General features: G+C 34.0%; 3 protein-coding genes and 2 non-coding genes across 10 annotated transcripts; 1 reads left to right on the top strand and 4 right to left on the bottom strand.

The window, feature by feature from the left end:
* The first annotated feature begins 1388 nt into the window (after nucleotides 1–1388).
* TRNAY-GUA (transfer RNA tyrosine (anticodon GUA)) lies at nucleotides 1389–1474 on the top strand. The gene is given in 2 exon segments: nucleotides 1389–1425; nucleotides 1439–1474. It is a non-coding gene; the product is annotated as a tRNA-Tyr (tRNA).
* Nucleotides 1475–2075: 601 nt separating this feature from the next.
* LOC131011456 (ubiquitin-conjugating enzyme E2-23 kDa-like) lies at nucleotides 2076–4514 on the bottom strand. Its single transcript, XM_057939255.1, has 6 exons — nucleotides 4245–4514; nucleotides 4039–4118; nucleotides 3446–3560; nucleotides 3306–3358; nucleotides 3076–3204; nucleotides 2076–2408 (listed from the first exon to the last, which is right to left on the bottom strand). The coding sequence occupies exons 1-6, from the start codon at nucleotides 4286–4288 to the stop codon at nucleotides 2275–2277; spliced, it is 555 nt and encodes a 184-aa protein (XP_057795238.1). The 5' UTR covers nucleotides 4289–4514; the 3' UTR covers nucleotides 2076–2274.
* A 2226-nt stretch (nucleotides 4515–6740) lies between these two features.
* LOC131011455 (probable E3 ubiquitin-protein ligase RHB1A) lies at nucleotides 6741–9271 on the bottom strand. 6 transcript variants are annotated; one of them, XM_057939253.1, is made up of 5 exons: nucleotides 9029–9246; nucleotides 8130–8251; nucleotides 7661–8015; nucleotides 7464–7573; nucleotides 6741–7282 (listed from the first exon to the last, which is right to left on the bottom strand). In XM_057939253.1, exons 2-5 carry the CDS (start codon nucleotides 8190–8192, stop codon nucleotides 7238–7240), a joined length of 573 nt encoding a protein of 190 aa, XP_057795236.1. In that variant the 5' UTR covers nucleotides 8193–8251; nucleotides 9029–9246; the 3' UTR covers nucleotides 6741–7237. The 6 variants fall into 6 exon arrangements, with proteins under 6 accessions (XP_057795236.1, XP_057795237.1, XP_057795233.1 ...); XM_057939254.1 differs by lacking the exon at nucleotides 9029–9246 and adding an exon at nucleotides 8647–9022; XM_057939250.1 differs by having other exon boundaries at nucleotides 6741–7573; nucleotides 9029–9271.
* A 1310-nt stretch (nucleotides 9272–10581) lies between these two features.
* On the bottom strand, nucleotides 10582–10655 carry TRNAV-AAC (transfer RNA valine (anticodon AAC)). Its single transcript has one exon. It is a non-coding gene; the product is annotated as a tRNA-Val (tRNA).
* A 55-nt stretch (nucleotides 10656–10710) lies between these two features.
* On the bottom strand, nucleotides 10711–17200 carry LOC131011454 (ferric reduction oxidase 2-like). Its single transcript, XM_057939246.1, has 8 exons — nucleotides 16930–17200; nucleotides 15870–15972; nucleotides 15589–15780; nucleotides 14584–14818; nucleotides 12866–13193; nucleotides 12119–12362; nucleotides 11094–11794; nucleotides 10711–10995 (listed from the first exon to the last, which is right to left on the bottom strand). The coding sequence occupies exons 1-8, from the start codon at nucleotides 17126–17128 to the stop codon at nucleotides 10856–10858; spliced, it is 2142 nt and encodes a 713-aa protein (XP_057795229.1). The 5' UTR covers nucleotides 17129–17200; the 3' UTR covers nucleotides 10711–10855.
* Between the last annotated feature and the right edge of the window lie 501 nt (nucleotides 17201–17701).

Raw genomic sequence — 17701 nt, 5'->3', positions numbered from 1 at the left:
AATGTATGCAATTTTCTTATTGGACCGTGCATTATATTCGCCTAATTCTTTTTCCTGTTGAGCCCGGTGTGGAATTGAAAGCCCAGAGCGAGCCATTCGGAGTGGATGTGAGCCCTACTGTGGATGCTCTCGTCAATTTTAAGGAGATTGATTTAATGAACTAACTTATTCGATACTTAGTAAATATGTTTGTACTATATTTTTGTTCTCGCCGAACAAGTTGCATCAAAAAATTAAATAAAGACAATTATTAGCGAGTAGTAAGAGATTCTATTGGGTGTGGGAATTGGATTTATTGTCTTCTGTATGTTTGACTTTTGAGTTTATGAATTTAAATTTACTCTTACAATATTCAACGAGTATCGTGTAATCTACATTGCGTTCTAATTGTTCGGGTGTATTGGTTTGGGATTTTGTTGGATTTTTTGGGACTTTAAAAAGTCTATGAATTTTTATGGGTTTAGGAAATCCATAGATTTTATGCAGAGTTTGGCTGATTTTTTTTAATTGATTTCCATGTGATTTCGTAAATGCATCAATGAATTCAAACCCCACATTATATCTGGTGCCCATAAATTTATCACCTGGATTGCCCAAACCCACAAAAAGCCAAGCATGCGGCGGCAATGTAAATGCAGCGCCTCAGAATCTGCCTTAGAAGCATTATTCACTGTGCTGCAACAATTTTGAATTCAAACTACAATGAATGGCATTTTTGGAAGAAAAAAAAATCGAAAAAAGAAGAGTAAATATCACTTTAAACTCCAAATTAGTTTCGCACTATCAATTATATCCTGAATTATTGAAAATGATTTTTTAAACCTTGAACTATCAATTTTGTATCAACTGTACCTTTTATCCATTTTTCATCCTTTAAATTTTTATTAGTAAGGCATATAATCACATCATTTTATATAATGTATGTAAAAAAAAAACAATAATTCTAAATACATCGTGGCATTCGGTGAGCCACGTTAAATTTTTGAAGCTAGAAAAATGGACGAATGATACAATTGATACAAAATTTTATAGTTCAATGTTTAAAAAAATATTTTCTATAGTCCAGGATATAATTGATAGTGCGAAAATAGTTTGAGATTTAAAGTGATATTTACCTAAAAAAGAAATCTGCATTTTTTTTTCAATTGAAAGCTCAACCAGGTCCACAATTGAACATTCAAATCAGCGATTCAATTTCAGAAACGGAAAAATCTCACCAAATAAATCTTGCAAATTAAAAAACCTCACCAAATTAAGAATTCATATATGCCGTCAAAAGCGTCGAATGTCTTTTAACAAACGAGGGGAATATTGATAATTTGCAGCGAAAGTGGTGATCCACTCATTTAAAACAATATTAATAAATATGCTGAGCAATTTTACAACATCCGACCTTAGCTCAGTTGGTAGAGCGGAGGACTGTAGTATGATAGCTGAAATCCTTAGGTCGCTGGTTCGAATCCGGCAGGTCGGAACTTTTTGTTTTTTTTTTTTTGGATTTCATTTTCTTGATGGATTTTATTTCACTTTCGCCATTGTGATTGATGAATGATTATTCGTTAAGTCGAATTCTATATTCCATTCGTCTCGTTAAAAAATCGGTTCGTTTTTTTATTTTCGTTCGTTCCACTAAAAATGATCTAATTCATAAAAGATACTCCTTAACTCTTGGAAAAGTGTGAGCCCTACTACTTTTATCCAATTTACATATTTTCATTAATCTCCGTACTGTAATAAGTATATAGAGAGAGATAGAGAGGTTCAACAGAGAATGCTAAATATTTAGAGAATAGAGAATTTGTGAAACAAAAACGAACAGATCTATAATTTTGATGAACAAATCAATCTACCACATAAACAACATTTTGCTCTGGGTTCGAATCTTGATGGTGACGAATTTTTCTCTATTTTTACTAAATATGTCTATTCATTAGTTACGTTGATTTGTTTGTAAAATGTATAAATTTGTTCATTCTCTCAAAAAAGATAATTCTCACTAAAAAAAATTTGGCAGCAACATATTTTTTTTTATGTGACCCACTACCCCAATGTTGCTGCCTCCACTAAAATTGGCCTTAGAGAAAGCATTTTGCTTGGCATTTATAATGGGGAATAAAGTTACAAACAATGTAGCATATATTTACAGTAACAACAACAGTCTTTACAGCATGATATAAAATTATAAATATGTTATTTTACATCATGCATAGCTTCTTCTTCTACAGAGAGAATTGTGGGACAGAATAATGTACAGAAACTGGTGGTGAGGGAAGGCTATGGATCCACCGGCCCCGCAACTTCATCATCGCTAGAGTCACTCTCATCTTCGCTAAGCTCTTCATCACTCGATTCCTCTTCTTCCGGGACAGCCCCGACGTCTTCTGGTTTGGCGTATTTCTGACAGTATTCTGGACAACGCAGCGTATTAGATCCACGGACACACAACACGGTAAGACAGTGTACAAGTCAGATAGCTCGAATGTACAAGTGGCTGATGCAATATTGTCACATCTGAGCAATATATGTTGAGTTTCAGTTTTAGGACATATACCAGCTGATGTAAGTTGCTGGAAACAACAATGGACTTATAAAGAAAATGATTTCTTCTACTTGCTTATTTTATGAATAATCGCGTTTAATTAGTTCCTCAACTCAAATCAAATCACATCTAGGGAAAGTCTCTAACATATGATCTATAGGGCAATGCACCATTTATACTTCATAGACGAGAGCTTATCGATTTTTTAAAGGTAAGCTGCACGAGTTCAGCATAATCTACTTGAAATCAATCAAAGAAAATGATTTCTTCTCCTTGTTTATGTTATGAATAATCGCGTTTAATTAGGTCCTCAACTCAAATCACATCTTGGGAAAGTCTCTAATATATGATCTATAGGGAAATGCACCATTTACACTTCATAGACTGCTTATCGATCTTTTAAGGCAAGCTGCACGAGTTCAACATAATCTACTTGAAACCAATCAAAGAAACAAGCCGAAAGCTTTCATAAAACGACCACACAATCCTATAAGCAACACCCCGAGCTTCACAGGACAAGAAAAAGCTTTGATTACCTTTGACTCTTTGTTCATAAGCAGGTCGATCACGCAGCATCAAAGCTGCAGCCTCCCCATTCAACGGGTCGGATGGATTAGGGTACAACAAAAGTTGAGGTAGAAACACCTCAAATACGTTTACCAGGTCTGCGAGAGTAAAATGAACTCATTATATATATATATATATATATATATAAATATATATTCAAGAATGCCATAGAAATAGAAACAATGCACAATCCCGTTACCAAACATAGGGCTCCACGTCTGGTTGATGACATCCAAACACACGGAACCCGACCTGGATTATCATTATCCCAAAACAAATATTTCATTATGGATCAAGATAATACATTATGATCAATATACTCATAGAATATACACTCACATCTCATCCACATTGGGATGGTACATCTTGTTAATAAATCCTATCGAAGGAGACTTGTACGGGTATGCATCAGGAAGCCCCACCCGTATTTTCCATACACCGCCGTGGTAAGGACCTAACCATGCCATTGGTAAAACATGTAACAAAACACAAACAAAATGATTCATTAAACATGAGGAAGATGAAGAATCTCTCTCCACTTCAACCTCCTCTAATCACAACAGATAAAAACAATGTAACCAAAAAGGTTAATAGCATAACTCTAAGTGTCAATCCATTCTATCTTAAACTGACTAAAGTTATTGCTAATAAGATGGATAACTGGATAATGGATATAGTCAACCCCAATAGCAAATAAAGAAGATCCAAATTCAATGAAGAAAGTAGCAACTTTCAATTATTATCAATTTTTTTATTCCTCTTCAACAACTCTTGCACAAAATAATTGAGGGAACAAATCAAACTCCTAAATAAAGCTGCAAACAAAGACCAACAAACTCTTGCTAAAATGGATCAAAAGAAGCCCAAAAACAAACCAAATAATCATCTAGAAACATAAAGATTGAATTTTGAGAAAACATTTGAAATTTTACTCTCACTGGGGCCGTGAAAATGCACATAAAACTCCTGCATCCCATCATTGATCATCTCCACCTTGTAATCACTCATCAACCTATTTCATTTCAAGACAGCAAAATTTTCAGTAACAATTGAGAAAGGCAGCAACTTTTTGCACAGGAAATAAATCCCAAATCCAAATTTTCTATTAGCACCACCAAGAAATTAATCGAGAACTTACAATTTCATCAAGTCCATCTCGCGCCTCTTGCTTGGGGAAGACATGTTGAAATTCTTGAATTTAGTTGTAATTTCTGAGCTTGCTTCTCTCTCTTTGGAGAAGGGAAAGGAGGGATGAGAGAGAAAGAGGTGAAGAATGAAGTTACTTGTTCAAGTTAAAGAAGCAAGGTTGAGAAGATGAATGAATTAATTCATATATGCATTTGTAATAATACATGTATATGCACACATGGGCAATTCCACAGTCACCTTCTCTCTCTATATGCAATATGCTCATTAATCTATTTTTACCTAAACAAAGATGGACACGTGTCGTTAATTAAATAATTCAAATTAATTTGCAAGCCCGTTTACCTAAATTTGATTTAGTATTATATTTTTCATGTAATAGAAGAAAAATAACTTATTGCAATGATAATAGTATTGATCACCATATTATTTATATATATATCTTGATTTGAGTTGGATATAAGGATTCGTCTGATAGTTTGACCGACGTAACATACGATTTGATAATATATATTTTTTAATCTTTAAAGAGAATACTTAACTATAGAAAAACATTCTCATGAGATATTTTCTTAACAAATGTTGATGGGATATTACATGCTTCAGTTGAGAATAAAACATTGAAACAATTAAGGATTTATAATGACAAATAAATTTCAGAACTTGGTAAAAAAAAAAAAGAGAAGAAATTTATAAAAACAAAACTCTAAAATACATCATGACTTTCATCCATTACATTTTAAAATAAATTAGTACATTCTTTTAGACAGCCATAATTTTTCACAAGAAGAAAGACATCCATTGTCTCAGAGAATATGAATAGATAACACACACATCTATTTAAAAGATGTAATCTCTCCGTCCTATTATAAATATCTCATTACTTTTGAACATAAAAATTAATAAATGTGTAATTAGTAAATAGAGTGAGTTAATAATAATTATTTAAATTTTAAATATATAGAGAAAATATGTTGCCAAAAAAAGAATGATATATTTGTAATGAAATATCTCAATATAGAAAATGAGACATTTGAAATGGAATGGAAGAAGCGTATATCTCACACACACTGACACACATAGCAAATGTATAAAACTATGATGCACGGATTCTTCAAAAATTAGCATGTACGGTGAATCGGATTCTTTTAGGGTGCGATTCTCTCGGATTCTCGTCAGATTCGCACCCGATTCGCCACGTGGCGTATCTTTTAAAACAATTTATAAAAATAAACCGGATTCGCAAATTTCATAGGCGAAATTCACGTATCTCGTGCACGAAAGGCCTACACAAGGTTATTTTGATAATTTTATTTTCAGTTATGACTTATATATTGGACTAATAATATTTGAATCGTTATATTGTTGCTCAATTAACTTATATAATTGAAAATGCTTAACTTTTGGGTGAAATAAAATGTAAATTACATATAATTAATTTAAGAAAATTTAAATTGTATATATTTTATAAGCATTATATATCATAAAATTTTAATAATTAGATGTATCCTTGCCGAATCGCACCCTATAATTTTTAAAAATCCGTATCCCCGTACTCGTATCGTATCGCCCCCGCATCCGCACCCGTACCTATGCAACATAGGTATAAAAATTAACCCAAAAAAAAAGGTTGCTACACAAATTTTGAACAATTCGTGTGCGTCACTATTAAATATTAATGGACCTATCAGCTGTAAACATGACAAAAAATTTAAAAAAATAATAAAAAAATACACAAGCAAAGTAGACACGTCGTCTAGGTTCTCATACATTTTATAAGCATTATAAATTTAATTTTGAAAGTGGTAAATTAATAGGTTGAAATCGCGCAATAGACTTATAATAGGTTGAGACTAAATTAATTCCAAGGATGTGGTATCAATCTTGTCTAATTAATCATCATTAAGAGGTTGAACTTTTCTTTTATTTGAAATATCACTAAACAATAAAATTCATCCTTAAATATCAATATTTGAATATCCATTATTCTTACCAAACTTTCAACCTTGGTGAAACACAAGTAATTAGAAAATATGAAAAAAGAATTAGATTGACAAATGAGAATGAATGAATCTCACAACATATTCCTAACTAAATGGATACATTCCTTCAAAAAAAAATTAAAAAAAAAAGGATACAAAATCCAGACAATCTCATTTAAATCATGCCCCATATACCCATACGGCCATACCTATGAACTTTACTTATCACCTCAATAAATGCCATTTCTTTGGGTACAATAATTGATGATTAAGGATGCAAAATATTCATGTAATAGTGACACCTACCAAGATTCAAATTTATTCAATTATTTAGTCAATCAATCAATAATATAAAGCCAATTCTATCCACCACCTCATGGTAAAATAACCCCTCTCCAATCATTCTAGAGGGCAAAGGGACATAATTCAATATAAGATTCCAAAACATTACTAATGGTGCCTAAATCTAGTAGTAAATGTTCCTAAATATTTCAGAAAACCAACAATTTCAAAGCCAAGAACAATTCAATCACATGTATGAGTACATAAAATCTGTACATTCAAACAAATCTACAACAAGCTTCCCACCTAGCCTGCAAATGTGCAACACATGAATTATAAACAAGGAGAAGCTATGTACATTGTTTTGTACCTTAATCTTGACATTACATACAGAGAAATCTTGAATCGTGGTAATTCTATCCCCTGTCTGTATGCAGCTCACAATTGCAAAGCAGACCACAGCAACGAACGTTGATTCTTAGGTTGGTGGCAACGTCCCTTTTGAGGAAGAACGACGCTGCTGTCTTCTTTCTCAACGTTGCCATGAAAGAAACTAATCTGCTCAATAGGGCTGAACTGGGATGAGATGTTTGAGCTATTTACAAAGTGTAATGATCTTTGTACAAATGAATGTTGATCCGGAGCACTAAAGAAGAGAAAATAAAGAATCGCATGGAACCCTCTCTCTTAACAAAGAAGAGCTATACATAGAATAGCCAATTTAATCACAACTTGCCACGCCCACAGGCCACTCGTATATCATTTCCTGCAATGTGGAGTTATGAATCAAGCTTTGTTGTATAAAATCAGCACAAAAGTTAAGACTTGATTGAAACCAATTTGATTTCATGACTTTGTGAGAGAAGCTACCACATTGAAGGGGGAAAACACTACAAAAAGAAAGAAAAGAAATCGAGCTGTTGAGTATATCCAGGCATCAAGCTAACCTGATCACAGATAGGGCACGTGTCGCTTCTTTCCATCCACTCGAGTATGCATGAAAGGTGAAAGTGATGGTTACACTTGGTCATTATTTTAGGATTCTCTGAATCATACTCTGCGTGATACATTGTAAAAGAAGATAGATAATAAAGCAGATATGGAAAGAAGGGAGCAAATTCAAAATATACAGCCAGCTATTTACCTTCTAGACAAGTGGGGCAGACATCCTCTTCATCCGTTGCTGCTACTGTAAGTGGATTAGACTTCAAAAGCTCAACATCCGTTTTCTTAGGGGAGGGGAGAAGAATGCCCAATTGGGTTGTGTAGTTTGCTCCTTGGAGATCCTTGCAACCATGTTTTCCTAAAAAATTGCCACTTAAAGTCACGTCTCTCGACCCAACATCTGTAGACAGTGGACGCCCCAGAACCACATCATATGGTATAGGTGCAGGAGGGGGTCGATAAGTGTCAGGAGCTGACATATTCAGATTTAAATCGAGCAACAGTCCACTACTGCGAGAACTAGGGAATGCATTCTCTTCTGGAGCTGGTGGGTACTGAATAATGAAGAAACGTATTAAAACTAAGTGACCATAAGGAAAGACTGCTTATTACACAATGGCCAAGGATAAACTGCTAAAGCTTAAAGAATAACAAGTTTGATCACTAACATAATAATACACTGGCGCTCCACGAAGCTGCAGCTTTCTGGAAGATGAGCAACAACCTCCCATTTCACCAAGTCTTTTACCTAACAACTAAGACTTCAACAATTTTCCAGCCCCTTTGTGCACTGTGGAATTAGAGGACTGTCACAACTCACAAGCATAATTACAGAATGCATAATTACAGAATGAATAAAGGGCTAACAAGATTGAGAATCAAGAAGCTCACTTATACACAAATAATAATCTGAGAAATTCTAAGAAGGGTTGAATATCATAAATCTAAACATAAAAACTCAAATGAGTGAAAACAACGGGAGTAGAGGCACTCAAGATGTCAAAACAACAAATATAATCACAGCTGATCAAGTCAAATTGCAAGAAGGAAATGAATATATTCCCAATTCTCGACTTCCAATATTGAACGATATTAACGCTGAAATTCTACGCAACTCTCAGAAATGTAGCTCAGCACCAAATCATAATACTAGCTCGATTTTGAAGGTCAATTATCAAAAATTACCTTCAACAAAAGTAACTACCATTGTCCTCAAAATACATTAGCACCGGATATGTTAGAATCAAATGTTCTAACTTGCCTCTCTTGCAACTCTAGTTACTCCAAAATCAGGAAAAAAAAAAGGCTTTTCACAAGAGAACTACCATGAAATGCTTACAAACTCAACAAATACTTTCAAAAATTTAGTGCGCGCACACACACACACACACTAACAATAAATTGAAAGAATTCAGCTACATAAATCCTTATCCAGACTCACACAGTCACAGAAAATCCATGAGCAGTAAATTATGTTCCTCAACAACACAACAAAACACTAAATCAACAAACTTCTATAGCAGAACAAGAGGGGGACAAAAAAGAAAAAGAAAAAAAGAAATTTCACCTCAGAATAACATCTGGTTTCAAGTTTAAAGTAAAAGGCAATGAATCAACAGCAAAGTATTGAAGAAAAAACTGCCAATTTCGAAATTTTCATTGGGAATAACGGCTGATCATGGAAGTACGTGCAAAGGTAGGAGAATTGAGGGAGAGAGTGGGAAAAGGGTAAAAGGGAAAATATTTGGGGAACTCAAAAATAGAAAAATGAAGAGAAATATAAGATGTGCACGTAAACAATTGTTGAGTCATGAGTGGTAGTTAGAATTTTGTTTTATTAGGCTCTATATAGATTAACAATTGCCGAGATAATATTTATTTTAATAATAATTTTATAAAATTAGAATTTACTATAAATTATGGATTATATTTAGTTTTAAATTTATCAATTTAATAATAAATTATATGCCAAAAAAAAACTTTCATACACAAGAAAAAAAACAAAAAAAAAACTTCCACCCATTTAGAAGATGTTTGGCTAAGCTTGTAAACTTTTTAAAACAACTTATAAATTGTTTAAGAGCTTATAAACTTCTTCAATGCGATTGATGAAATAAATTTGTACATTCATAAGCTCTAGAAATAAACTTCTTTAAGACCTAATTTATTTTTTCATAGTCTTATATAATAATTTTATAAATATTATTCAATTACTCCATAATTTATTATTTTCATTATATATCATTTTCAAGTCACTTACTTTCGATTTTCTTTTTCTCTATAGTAAAAAATCATTTGACTGGCTTATAAGCTCGATTATCAACACACTTATAAGCTCAAAATAAGCTTATCAAGCACCCTCTTAATCATGTTTCTCAATAAGTTAGAACTTTGTTTAGAATCTCGTAGCATTTATAGCTTTTCAAAAATAGATTAAAATATTATTTGAATACATGTGATTGGGGTGCATATTACATATATAAATATATATAATATTATTTGTTATAATATACATGAACCTTTAAAAATAAAAATTTGAAAAAATTATATAGATTTACGTGATTATGTGTACGAAATACAATCATAAGTATAACACTTTTTCAATTATATATAATATTAATACATCATACTCCCTCCGTCCATAAAAAATATGCCACTTTACTTTCGGCACGGGTTTTAATAAAATGTGAGTGAAGTTGGTAGTGGAGTAAGGGTCCCACTTTAAATGTGAGTGGAATGGTGTGTACCCTACTACTAAAAATGGATGTGGCATATTTTTTGTAGACGGACGAAAAAGAAAATTGTGGCATATCTTTGGTGGACGGAGGGAGTAATACTTTTCCACTAAATATAATATTAATATGTTATATAACCAAACGAGTCCCCAAAATATAAAACCAAATAAATTTAACAATTTATAACTATATGGAGTATAATTTTAACACGCCATAACACTTTCTGTCAAACAAATATATGTATATAATATAACCAAACGAGTCCCCAAAATATAAAACCAAATAAATTTAACAATTTATAACTATATGGAGTATAATTTTAACACGCCATAACACTTTCTGTCAAACAAATATATGTATATAATAATAAAAAGAAAAAAAGAGTTGGCTTCGCCCGGGTTCGAACCGGAGACCTTCAGTGTGTTAGACTGACGTGATAACCAACTACACCACGAAACCTCTTTGCACATTTTCGTAGTTTTTATTATATTAAAACGATATTAACAACTTCTTCTGATTGCAAAATTATTTTACTCACATCTCATTTTCACAAACAAGGGCACCCAATTCATTACATTCTGACATCAAACACAATTTTTTTCCAAAAAAAAAAAACACAAGAAAAGGAAACGATTCTGATTAGAAAGTTGATGAAGAAATCACCAACTGAAACTGATGGACTCAAAATGCAGATTCTCCGCCAAACCAGAAGAACATATGTTGGCCACTTGATGCCTCAGCTTCTTCGGCCCACAAACCAAAACTCCAACGCTCGATTCCTTCCTCTCAAACAAGTATCCTACGTCATCATTCATCAAAAATCAGCTTTTTTTTTTTTTTTTTAATATTATAACGAAGCGCATTTCAATTGATAAAATAAATAAATAAATAACTCACTCTTGAGGTCGGGCCTCTCCCCGTAGTGCACGTTGACGGACTCCGCGAGCGACTGCTGCGGCAAGCTCTCCATCTCCCTATCCGCGTTGTAGCAGCACGACTCGGGCGAGGCCGTCGGCGTCGCCCCCTCCATGCTCCGTATCTGAGTCGCCGCACTCCGGGCCTTGTTCCACACGAACCCCGCCGTCGCCGCGGCCGCCACCGCGGCGCAGACGAATGCCACGTGGAGCGCGCCCCTCGCGGCGGAGGCGTACACCTTGTTGGAGTTGCGGTCGACGGGGTAGATGTAGAACCGCGTGAGGGTCCCGATGGAGACGAGGTAGATGACGAAGGAGGCGGCGACGATGGCGGCGAGCCACAGCCAGTTGTTGTCGTCGCCTAGGGTTGCGGTGAGGGGCGCGTCGAGCGGGGCCGGCTTGAACCAGACGGCGCGGGCGGCCTTCTTCTCCGGCGCCGGCTGCTTCTCCCGGGTGACGTAGGCCTCGACTTGGAGGCTCAGGTTGGAGAGGTGCGGCGGGGCGCCGGAGATCGGGAGGATGAGGTCGAGGATGGTCAGGTCGGCCGAGTTCCGGAACGCCGCGATGAGGAGGATCCGCGGGCTCCGGCGGTTTAGGGTTTCGGCCGTGTGGATGAGCTCGCGGATGATGGAGATGAACGGCGTCACGCCGCTTCCCCCGCCCACCATCACTAGGAGGTCGTGCCTACAGACAGGGGCGGACGTAGAAAATTAATTTTTCCCAATAATAAAAAATGCTTAAAAAAAGTCATACAAAATATAAGGTGACATTTTTGCCTATTAACACTTTTTTTAAAGTCCGCATTTCAGATAGGCTTACACGTACCTCACAAAATCGATCTGACCCGACCCAACCCGACTCGACCCGACAATTCTTACACCTTGTGTAAAAGTTTAAGATCAATTGCATTCATGTATATGGCTTAGGGTTTTATAAAATACTATATATTGTTTAATTAATTGAGCTTGTATAAATGTTTGAATTATTTGGATTGTGGAATTGCAATACCTTAGGAAATCAGTGGAGGCAGGTCCATAAGGGCCTTCGATGGAGACATCGAGACGATCGGGTGGAGTGGGCGAAGCAATCAAGTCGTTGAGTTTAGTGGTCCATTTTCCTTCCCCTTTGATGATCACACTTATTTTATCACTCTCCAAACTACTACTTGAACTAATAGTAAATGGATGCCATTGCAGCTTAGAAATGCTTGGCACATTGATGAACATGATGCTAGTTGGAGTGTAATTTACACCTGACAAAAAACCATATATATACGTACATATCAAAACAACAACATATATATCAATAGGAATACTAAGGATTGAGTTAGGGCAAAAACTTGATTTTTTTGAAAAACTACAAATCTCCATACTGAATTAATCGATAAAGTAATTGTATTCAACCTTTAAAATGAACTGATTCGAACCCAAGACCACGAGTTCATTGCAGTTACTTTGTATCTTAAGTGTAAACGGATTCACTGTTTTTACATTAATTAACGGCCGTCATATATAGTACAAGTAAACATGTGCAAATAGATTACGACAAAAACTTTTGTACATTTGGATATACGGTGCATCCATCTTAGTTAGAGTTCGTCAATTTCAATAAAGGTTCACTAATCCGTAGTTAAGGTCTATTAATCATAATTAAGAGTTAATTAATTACGGCGGATGCACCGGAATCTACCCTGAAAAACTCTTAAACCCTAAACCCTAGAAATGAGCCCGGCCGGCCATGCATATGTTAGAATACCTTTGCTCTTGGAGAAGTTGAGCTCAACGGTGTGGCACGGGAGAACCCTAGCGGAGACGAGGCGAACGTGTTGCCTCGACTGCAGGAACCTGAGGTATCTGTCGATGAGGAAGAGGAAGAAGCCGGGGAGCATGATGGAGGCGAAGCTAGTGCCGACATGAAGCACAAAGAAGAAGAGAAATAGAGTGTAGAGGTGATGAGTGTAGAAGAAGAGCTCAAACATTCTTCTTCTTATCCTTGGGAATGTGGTAGCCCATAGGATTAATCCTGCTAGAAGAGATAACTCTCCAGCTAAGTTTGAGACTCCTGTATTCTCCCATTTCACCATCTAAAATTTACACCAAGATTAAATATAGTTGTTAGCAATAAATAAATTAAATGTGAATAGGCAGCTCATTTTTTCATGAATTTGAAGGAAATGGCCACTTGATCATAAGAAAATTAATTATATGTTTACACTAGTAATTTAATTTATATATCGTGTTAATGTTATATCATATAGCACACGGATTGGTCACTGCAGAAGATATTAATTTGAGTATTATTCGAAGCAGGGAATTAAATAAAATAAAGTGTGTGGTCAATTTGGCAGACTGCTATATATAATGATGTCACGTGCTAGACATGTAAAAGATGAGAGCACTATCGAAAATTTAATATAAATCCTCACCGCATAACACTACATACAAAAACACCAAAGCCGCACTATATAAATACATCTCCTATGACCATCACTCAACAATAAATTAATTTAATACTCCCTCCGTCCCGCCCAAGATGCTACATATTCCTTTTTGGGCCGTCCCAACGAAGATGCTACATTTCTATATTTGGCAAAAATAAGGAATTGTAAACACTTAATTAACACTAATTAAGTATTTCTTTATTACATTCTCTCTCTTACTTTATCACTTTATTACCTTCTTTTTCTTACTTTATCACTTTATTACTTTCTCTCTCATACTTTATCATTTTATTATTACACACTTAAAACATTAATCTACAACTCCTTAAATCCCGTGCCGAGAAGCAAATGTAGCGTCTTGGCCGGGACGGAGGGAGTACTTCTCTACGTTGACCTAAGGATAAAATGAATAATATCCAAATTAATTGGACCGAGAAACGAAAATGATTATATATTATATTATGGCAAACTCATTTTAAATTAAGAGAATAAAGAGAATTCAAGAAATAGGATTTTTGTTTTAAAGAAGAAAGGCGTGGAGTTGAATATTACTTCTTCCATCTCTTTTCATTTTTAAATAGTACTTCCTATCGTGGAGGTCTCTTTCTCCACTCACAATAAACTCAACTATTTTTATAAAATCCGTGTCATCCCCTTTTAAGATTACTTTTTATGGACGAAGAAAGTACTCATTTTGTCAAATCTGTCTATAAAAAACAGTATTATATTTATTTCATATTTTCATTTTAATAAATATACTCTATGAATTATAATTCTTAATATACCTTTATTTATCAATATTATTATTACTGGATCCATCACTCGATCAAATTAATTAATTTAAAATTACAATAAAAATCACACCCTTCTCCCACTCACGTAACTCTAATACCTCGACCACTTAACCAAGTGAATTAATTTAAAACAACAATAGAAATATAACCATAATTCACTCGTAACATCATGATATTTTTAGATACTAGCCATAGTTGGAGAATGAAAAATAGTATATATCTATTATCTATATGTATACCTGAGATAGTTGATGAGTGGAAGCCCAAAAGATGACGTAAGCAAGGCCATGGGCGGTGAAGAAGGTCATGACAATGTGGCCCAGCCATATGTGGTATTTGACGCTAGCCTCCGACGTTAGCCCCAAAAACTGCAGCACCGACGAGCCACGTGTCACCGGGAAGAATAGGAAAGTCAGCGCTATGTTTCCGACCAGTCCTAGCCGGAGCGCCGCCATGTCCAGCTTCGCCTCCCACCTGCATTGCATATTAACCGAACCGGCCCCACCAACTCGATAAATTAAACCTTATTTATATATATATATATACTCCCAAACTTTAGCAAGTATAGGGATATGGTTATAATGAGAATTACACATGCACTAACGTTTAAACTTTATGAATCTGATATGAACAAATCAACGTACTACATGAATAATCGTATTAGTTTGAATACGATTATGTATGGAATATATTGATTTATTCATATCAAATTTATAGATCTGAGATGCATGTTTGTGTATGTCTCGTCACTTCTCACAAAAGATAGTCCTTCTCAACTCATCTTAAACCATACTATTATACGTACAGAGAGACATGTTATATGTTACATATTTTATATGAGCATCGTTCATATGTAGCCCATGTTATCGATATATTGTTATAATTTTTTATTTTTTATTTTACTTTGATTCTATTACCTCATAAATTGTTATTGTTACTAAAATTATTATTTTTTTGAATTATATATAAATCAAAGTTCGATTATTATTATTATTATTATTATTATTATTATTATTATTATTATTATTATTATTATTATTATTATTATTTGAACTTAAGAGAAAAAATTAACAAAGTAACTACATACACTTCCATGGTCCTGTAAATATAGATATTTTATAAGTTAAATGCAAGTGATTCGTAATTTTTATACTGGGTGAAGTTTTTATTTGAATCACTCCCTCTATAAAATGTTATAAATGTGCTTGCATGTAAATAAATAGTGGGAAAGTAAAATATCTTACACTTTATGTCCACTTTGTGCGGCGGACTTGGGTGTAATTTTGGCAAAATCGTTGTGGAAATAGGTAGCCAAATTCCAAATAAGAAGAGCAATAAACATGAGAAAGAAAGCAAGCTCTATTCTTGAAACAATTCCTAGGCCTTTGATGATCATTGGCCTCTTCCATATATCTAGCCGATTCTCTCCATCCCCACTGTTTATCACCAATTTTATTAAGAAAATCAAATTATTAACATACAATCCAAAATAAAAGAATAATGAAATTAATTAAGGTATACCCACCTCTTAATATTGTTAATTTCGGATTTCTTGCCTAAATGGAGATACACACATCCCAATAGTGCAATTAATAGAAGTGGAGATGTGAAGACCATGAACGTTGCACCTGCAAACAACATCATATATACTATGTAGGAGTAAAATAAATAAATATATATGGCCAGTGATTAAATGCTAAACATTAAATAGTACAATAAATAAATAAATAAATTACTATGTCAGAAATGAAACTGCGAGTATGTTGACTTGCGAGTTACGAGATATGGAGTAATATTTATCAAGAAACTCAAAATATCCAGTTTATAATTTGGATTTTTTTATATATGTTTTTATTAATGCATGTACTTATCGTGTCAAAATGAGATAAAAGAATATAAGGAAAGAGTAATTAAGAAAATTCTTAAGTGACGTCACGTCGTCGTGAGAGTGATCAGAAATAGAAATAGAAATAATAATAATTTCCCACAAATTACAATTATGAGTTAAAAAAAAGTGTGGGTTGATATATATGCATATTTTTTTAGTTAACACGTAAACAACATAAATTAAATAAAATTAGGATGGAGTTGAATATTAATATTCCTTCTATTAGTGGAATTAAGGAAACATTACGAATTAAAATTTTGAAATTTGAATGGGAAATACTCACTCCTACTTAATTACGTACCCGTGTAAAATTCAATTTCAATTAAAATGGATTGATTGATCCCTTAATTTTTTTTAAAAAAAAATTGCAAATTAACAAAAATATCCAATTAATTATTTACATACATATATTTAGTAGTACTGCTTCCAAAAGGAGATTCTAAAGTAACCAAATCATGCCTTGAGAATTATCAGAAATAAAAATAATAACTCCCCCACAAATTGAAAGTCGGAATTATTTTTCTGGCTTCTTGATATTGTAAACTCTGATTTTTTTTTTTTTAGCAATTTATTATGGATCGAGTACTAGTTCTTTGGAGCTTAAAAAATAAAAAAACACTCACACACATACACACAAATTACTATTATGAATACACAAAATCAATAAATAATATTCATGTTATTTAATTTAGCAAACCTTGGTTAGTTCCGAAGTAAGTGGTGGTGGTTTTAGCTCGGAGCAGCGGCAGCCATGTCTGTTTATAGGCGTTTGTGGGCATCCCCACCAACAAAACTAGGTAACCGCCAAACACGGCCGCCGCAGCCGCCGCTATCGCCGCCCGGATGCCTCTGTTGCCGCCGCCACCCCGCGGCGGTGGTGATCTTTGTGGATCCATGATAGTATACTAGTATATTATAAGCTTTTTGTGAAGAATGTTTTTGAAATTGATGGGAGAATGTTAAGGGAATGTGAGGTGTATATATATATATATATATATTTCTTTCTCCATATGTGTGTATATATGTGGGAATAAATTAAAAGTGTGACAACGGCTTGCTAGATTTGTTCACTTCGTAGCTAGTGCCAAACTATAGTTGACTTAATCATCCAGCAAGAACCATGATGATTTTTTATTTTTTCTCATATTTTTTTGTGTTGTAGAATAGTTTTAGCTTAATAAATTGTTTCTTCGATTTAATTTGATCATAAATTGTTTCTTCGATTTAATTTAATAAATTGTTTCTTCGATTTAAATAATTTTTTAAAAATAAAATTTGAATCACGCATTAATTTTTCACGATACTTCACCCATTGAAATTCTAAATAAAACGATACAATATGAATATAAAATGCTTTAATCTCACAATGATTTTTCAAGAGACTTCACATATTCAACACCTGATTATCAATTTAATTTTGCCAAATAAAAAGTTTTGAAATAATATGATTCACTTCATGCATCACCATT

The sequence above is a fragment of the Salvia miltiorrhiza genome, chromosome 2 (genome assembly GCF_028751815.1).
Source record: "Salvia miltiorrhiza cultivar Shanhuang (shh) chromosome 2, IMPLAD_Smil_shh, whole genome shotgun sequence".
Classification (NCBI taxonomy): domain Eukaryota; kingdom Viridiplantae; phylum Streptophyta; class Magnoliopsida; order Lamiales; family Lamiaceae; genus Salvia; species Salvia miltiorrhiza.
The sequence above is the reverse complement of the archived record's forward strand: the minus strand, read 5'-3'. Positions and strand labels throughout refer to the sequence as shown.